We start from the raw sequence: 6,811 nt of genomic DNA, 5'->3' as shown, positions 1-6,811 counted from the left end.
ATCTTGCAAATATTGTATTGCTCAGTCACTACCAAGGGTTAAAACCAAACCGAGGGCACGGAGGAAGGCGTCTTCCCAGAAGACAGATCAGCGTGTCCTCGCTGCAGGAGGACACGGCAGAGCGGCGGATGCCGCCGTCGGAGCTGCTGCCCCGCTCCGGGGTCGGGGGTCCCTGGGCCCCAGGGGAGGGGTCCGTGGGGAAAGGCACGAGATGAGGTGATGGCCGTGGGGCAGAGCAGGCGTTCGCTGAGGGGACCCCAGCGCCGGGCCGGTGGCCGGTGGGGCAGTGCCGGGGCGTGGCAATCCCAGCGCAGGAGCTCTCGGCAATCCCGACGTGCGGCGCTGCGATGGCCCTGGGAGGGAGAGAGCCCCGTCCAGGGATGCTTGAGGGCAGCACGCAGGTGCTCACCCAGTGCCCCAGAACCTCCACTGCCCCTCACCTTCCAGCCCGGAGCTCCCGGCCCCAGCTCGGCTTTGCGGAGGTCCAGCAGGCGGGTCATGGCCTGGGGCTGCCCCACGGGCTCGGGGGTTTGGCTGGGAGGAAGAGTCTGGAAGCGGCGTTGGGGCAGAGGAGCCCATCCCCCCGCCAGGGGCAGCGCCGGGGTCAGATCCAGAGCAGGGCCAGGAGCGCGAGCGTCAGGCATGGGGTGCAGGGCTGTGATGGGAGCGCGGTGCCCCGGGCAGGAGCCACATCTGCCGGGGCAGAAGCAGCGGTCAGGGCGAGCCGGTTCCCGACCTCCCAGCCCCGCCCCCGTACTCACCTTCGGGGCCCCCGCGCCCTCGGGGCTGCGAATTCGGCACCTCTGTCACCGGCTCTGGCGCTGAAAAAAAACCCCCACGGTGGTCAGGGAGCGGCTCCCGTGGGTTACGGGGAGGCTCCGGTATCCCCCAGTGGGGACTGGTGGAGCCCCCGAGTTTTGGGGAGCAGCCCCCCCGCCGGACTCACTGGTGCCTCGGCAGCAGACGGTGACGCGCAGCTTCAGGCATCGCCCGGCGCTCTCGGGGCTGGGCACGGCTGGGCAGGGGGGGTCAGCGGGGACCGGCTCCGGTGCGGCCCCCCCGGGACCCCCCGACGGCGGCTCCGCGCGGGCCGGGGGCGCCCCCTCCCGGCGGAACGCGGGGACCGCGCCCCCACCCCGGAGCGCGCAGAGCCCCCCCCGCACCGGGGACACCCAGAACAGGGACACCCCGAAACAGGGAACACCCCGAAACAGGGACACCCCAAAACAGGGACACCCAGAACAGGGAACACCCCAAACCGGGGACACCCAGAACAGGGAATACCCCGAAACAGAGACATCCCGAACCAGGGACATCCAGAGCCCCCCCCGCACTCCGAACCGGGGACACCCAGAACAGGGAACACCCCGAAACAGGGACAACCCGAACCAGGGACACCCAGATCCCCCCTTGCACCCCGAACCGGGGACACCCTGACCCCTCGTGCCCCCCGCTAGAGCACCAAGAGCCCACCCTACATCCTGAACTGGAGGCACCCTGAACCAGAGACACCTCGAACCAGGGACACCTCGACCCCTCATGCCCCCACCCTGGAGCCTCCAGAGTCCACCCTACACCTCGAACCGGGGGCACCCCAACCCCTCGTGTCCCAACCCCGGAGCACCCAGAGCCCACTCTGCACCCCACCTCCCCACACATCCCCCATCCCAGGGCATCCAGACCCCACCTACACACCCTGATCCTCTTGTGCCTCCCTCCAAGGGCATCCAGAACCCCTCTGCACCCCACATCTCCATGAATCCCCCACCCCAGGGCATCCAGAACCCCTCTGCACCCCACATCTCCATGAATCCCACACCCCAGGGCATCCAGAACCCCTCTGCACCCCACATCTCCATGAATCCCACACCCCAGGGCATTCAGACACCCCCTGCATCCCCATCCCCTCGTGCCCCCACCCCTGGGACACCCACAGCCTCCTGCACCTCAGCCCTGGCATCATCCAGAGCCCCCGTGTTCTCCTCAACCTCAGTGACATCCTGGCTGTACCCTGACCCCCTACTCGCCCTAAACTCGGCTCCATGGGGATCCTGGTGACCCCCAACCCTGGGGAGCTGCACTCAAGCCCCCCTGACATGTTCTGACCCCGGGGACCGCACCCAGTGTGCCGTGACCCCAGCGGGGACTCACAGATGTAGTAGTAGGTCTCCCCCGGCTGGAACTCGAAGCCGAGTGAGAAAGGGGTGAAACGCTGGATCTTCTCGGAGAATCGGACGGGCCCGAAGGGCGCCCGGGGCCGGTTGCACTCCCAGCGCTTGAAGGCGCCGGGGGTCTCGTAGCAGCCGCGATAACCCTCCCGATCCACCATGAACAGCGTGAAGGTCTCTGCCCGGCCGGCGGGCACCGCCCCCTCGTAGTGCGGGCAGTAGATGTCCAGGTAGTCATTGATGGCCACCTGGATGGAGTAGTCGTCCCGCAGGAACCTGCCGGGCAGGACAAGCCGGGGATCCCTTGAGAGGGGTGCCCTGCTGCCCCAGCGGAGCAGGGAGCTGGGTTTTTCCCAAAAAAGCCGCGATCGGACACCGCCAGGCATCATCTCGGATTAGCCGCAGGCCGCTGGAGCTGAATGGGCTCGGGGGGGTTTGTGCAGCCGCGCTGGCCGGGCACAAAGCCCCTCGCCCCAGGCAGCCGCCCGGCCGCTGATCGGACATGACACGGCGGTGGGGGACCGTGCCGAGGGACGCTCCGGGGCTGGCAGGGGGTGGTGGCCGGGGCAGGGGGCACGGGGCGGGCAGGGCACGGGGGCAGCGCTGGGGATGCTCTGAGCTCGTGGTTGTGCCGACGGCAAGCGCGGCCAGGCCGGGGTGGAGCAGCTGTGCAGGCACACACACGTGTGCACGCACACACGAACGTGCACACGCGTGTGAACACGCTTGGTCCTGAGCGTCTGGGGCTGGTGATGGAAAAGGGGCGCTGGCAGGGAGACCTTGTCCCCCACACTGGCCCCAGTGCAGCCGGTGTTCACAGACAGTTCTGGCAGAGTCCAGAATGTTCATCACTGGGATGGCAGCGCTGGCAAGGGGGGATTGAACCCCTGACACCCCACTCAGGCTGGGGGCTCCCCGAGGGCAGGATGGAGCACAGACTCCTGCTGACTCAGAGCATCCCACGGGTGACGCTGGCTGGGACGGGCCTGGGCAGAGCCAGGGCAGGGGGACGGGGCCCTGCCTGACCCAGCAGAGGGGCACACAGAGCCCCCCTTCCCGGGGCATCCATGGCTGGTGGGGTCTCACCTCTCCCATCAACAGGATGGGAGCAGGGCAGCGTCTGCACGCCCAGCCCTGCCCATCATGTGCCAGTCTGCCCCAGGGCAGCAGGCCCAGAGCCCAGGACCTCCATGGGGAGGCCCCAGCATCCTGACCCTGCCTCCTGCTCCCTGAGAAGCCCGGAGCTGGGAAATTCCTAAAATGGAGGAGGTTGGGAAGAGGGATGGAGCCAGACCCTGGCCTGCTGGTGACAGCCAAGCTCCCAGGCAGCAGCAATGGCAGGTTGTGGGCTGGAGTGACCCCCACCATGGAAACCCACAGCCCCAGGAGTGCCACCCACCAGCCTGGTGCCACGAGAGGATGCCCAGAGTTCAGTGCCACCAAGGGCACGTTCAGGCTCAGCACAGGTGGGTACCACCGGCAGACTGGGAGCACCAGGACTGCCCACCATCTCGGTGCCACCAAGGGCTTGGTGCCACCAGGAGTGCCCACTGGCCTGGGGGCAACCAGGGCTGCCCATGGTGAGGGAACACCCAGAGCTTGGTGTCCCTGAGGGAGACTCACGAGCAGGATGCCAGCCGGGGCTCAGTGCCGCCGGCAGTGCCTAGGGCTAAGCACCACCCAGGTGTGCTCGCTACCCCGGTGGCACCCAGGGATGCCCAGTGGCTCGGTGTCACCGGGGGTGCTCAGGGCTCAGTGCCCCCCGTGGGCACCCTGGGGTCGGTACCAGCTGGGGCACTCACCGGCTCTGCACTGCCCAGGGCTCGGTGCCACCGGGGGTGCCCGGTGCTGCTCAGAGCTCAGCACCCCCGGGGGTTCTCACCCACCCCACAACGCCCAGGGCTGCCCGGTGCCTCGGTACCACCGGGGGCTCGGTACCACCGGGAGGCACCACCCGGGGCTCGGTGCCGCTGGGGATGCCCGGGGGCTCGGCGCACGGGGGGCCGCTGGCCCGCTCGGCATTACCTGGGGGCTCGCTGCTGCCGGGGATGCCCGGGGGCTCGGTCCCACCGGGAGGCGCTCCCCGGCTCAGTCCCGCCCGGTGGCCCGGTGGCCAGCAGCCCCGCCCCCCCGGAGCCCACCGCCCGCCGCCCCTCCCGTCCCCTCCCGTCCCGTCCCGTCCCGTCCCGTCCCGTCCCGTGGCGGCGGCGCGGGCCCGGGGCTCGGCGGGGCCCGAGGCTCGCTGGGGCCCGGGGCTCGGCGGGCCCGGGGCGTACAAAGGCGGCGGGGCCGGCGGGGGCGGCGGCGGTACCTGGGGTTGCTGCCGTTCCAGTGGACGCCGTGGCGGAAGCCGCGCACCGGCGGCGCCCAGAGCAGCGGCGCCCAGAGCAGGAGCCCGAGCAGCGGCGCGGGGCGCATGGCTCCGCCGGCGGCGGGGGGCGGCGGGGGGCCGCGGGCGGGGCGGCCCGGCGGGGCTCGGCACGGCCCGGCCCGCCCCGACAACTTCGGGCCAATCCCGCCGCGCCGCCGCCCGGCAACTTCACCGACTGCCATTAACCCTTGGCGGGCGGCACCGGCACCCACCGGCACCGGCACGGCCATCGAGACCGGCACCGACACCGGTAACTGCCCAGCGGCCGGTACCGCCGGCATCCAGCGGCACCGGGACCGGCACCAGCGGCCACGCCCCAGTCCGGCACCCCCGGTACCGCCAACATCCACCGGCACCGGTATCCCTGGCAATTCCCCGGTAGCTCTCTTAGCCCGACACCGAGCCAGTACCGTGAATATCGACCGGCACCGGCACCAACACTGCCCGGGCTTGTGGGCTCAGCATCCCTGGCACCGGCACCCCTGGCATCCATCGGCACCGCCCCTGGCACCGGCGGCTCCGGCCCAGTCCGGCTCCCTGTTAAATCCCAGCCGAGCTGGCACCGCCCCGGTACCGGCACCGGCAGCGCCGGCTGCCTCCCGCCCTTACCGGGACGGCAGCCACCGGTACCGGCACCGGCCGGGCCCTGCGGGCACGGGCAGATCCCACGGGGCAGCTCTTGCACACGCAGGGCTGTGCCCACGTGTACCCATGCACATGGGATGGTTCTTGCACACGCGTGTGCCCAAGGTGGTGGCAGCTGCTGGCCACAAGTGTCCCTGCCCACCTGGCAGCTCTTGCACACCTGTGTGTGTCTGCACACACGTGTGTTCACGTGTGACAGCTCCTGCTCACGTGTGACACCTGTGACCAAGCCTATAGGGCAGCTCTTGCACATGTGTGTGTGTGTCCCCAGAGCAGCTCCTGCACACACATGTGCTCAGGTGTGACAGCTCCTGCTCACGTGTGACGCCCATGTCCCTGCCGACCAGGCAGCTCTTGCACACTCGTGTGCCCAAATGCTCACACTCACACGTGCTCCTGCCACATCTGTGCCCACCCAGAGCAGCTCTTGCACACCTGTGCCTGTGCAGGTATGGGTTTCCTGACCTGCATACACATGTGCTGAGCACACAGGGCAGCTCTTGCACACGCGTGTGTCAGACCCACAGGGCCGCTCTTACACACACACGTGCCCATGAGTGTGTGGCAGCTCCTGCCAATGTGTGTTCCTGCCTGCAAGGCAGCTCCTGCACTCACATGTGCCCATGAGTGTGCCCACAGGGCAGCTCCTGCACACACGTGTGTGTTTGTGGCAGCCCCTCTTCACTTGTGTGGCCATGCACACATGGCAGCTTTTGCACACTTACACATCTGTCTGCCAGGCAGCTCTTACATACATAGACATACCTGTGCCCCTAACGCAGCTCTTACACACACACACACCTGTGCCCACACAGAATGAGCAGCTCTAGCACACACATGTGCCCAAAGAGCAGCTCTGGCACACTCGTGTGCCCAAAGAGCAGCTCTCACACACTCGTGTGCACAAAGAGCAGCTCTGGCACAATCGTGTGTCTATGGAGCAGCTCTTACACACTCATGTCCCTAAAGAGCAGCTGTCACACACGTGTATGCCCACAGAACAGCTCTCACACATGCGTGTGCCCAAGGAGCAGCTCTCACACATGTGTGTGCCCATGGAGCAGCTCTTACACACTCATGTCCCTAAAGAGCAGCTCTCACACACTCGTGTGTCCACCAGGCAGCTCTCATATACTCGTATGCACAAAGAGCAGCTCTCACACACGTGTATGCCCACAGAACAGCTCTCACACATGCGTGTGCCCACAGAACAGCTCTCACACACTCGTGTGCACAAAGAGCAGCTCTCACACACTTGTGTGCCCACGGAGGAGCTCTGGCGCACACACACAGACACATACACATACACACACACACACACACACGCACACACACACACACGCACACACACACACACGCACACACAGACAGACAGACAGACACACAGACAGACAGACACACACACACACATACACACACACGTGCCCACTCGCGTGTGTCCCCCCGTGTCCCCGCCCGTGCCCACGTGGCTCCCGGACACCGCCCCCGCTGCAGCTGCGCGCAGTCCCCGCCAGGGGGCGGCGGCGCTCGGAGCCCCGGTTCCGGCGCGGGGCCTGCCGGGAGTTGTAGTTCCGCCCCGCTCCCCCCTCCCCCCGGTGCCGGTCGCGGTGCCCCGGTGCCGGTACGG

The 6,811-nt window shown here is 67.9% G+C and overlaps 1 protein-coding gene across 1 annotated transcript; it reads right to left on the bottom strand.

Annotated features, from left to right (window-relative positions):
* Positions 1 to 6,717, bottom strand: LOC139605404 (ephrin-A4-like). Its single transcript, XM_071456791.1, has 6 exons — positions 4,480 to 6,717; positions 2,152 to 2,444; positions 947 to 1,015; positions 762 to 821; positions 441 to 693; positions 1 to 353 (listed from the first exon to the last, which is right to left on the bottom strand). Exons 1-5 carry the CDS (start codon positions 4,818 to 4,820, stop codon positions 605 to 607), a joined length of 852 nt encoding a protein of 283 aa, XP_071312892.1. The 5' UTR covers positions 4,821 to 6,717; the 3' UTR covers positions 1 to 353; positions 441 to 604.
* Between the last annotated feature and the right edge of the window lie 94 nt (positions 6,718 to 6,811).

The sequence above is a fragment of the Agelaius tricolor genome, unplaced genomic scaffold (genome assembly GCF_023055355.1).
Source record: "Agelaius tricolor isolate 1412-34295 unplaced genomic scaffold, bAgeTri1.0.p SCAF_66, whole genome shotgun sequence".
Classification (NCBI taxonomy): Eukaryota; Metazoa; Chordata; class Aves; order Passeriformes; family Icteridae; genus Agelaius; species Agelaius tricolor.
This window is presented reverse-complemented; position numbering and strand designations above follow the sequence as displayed.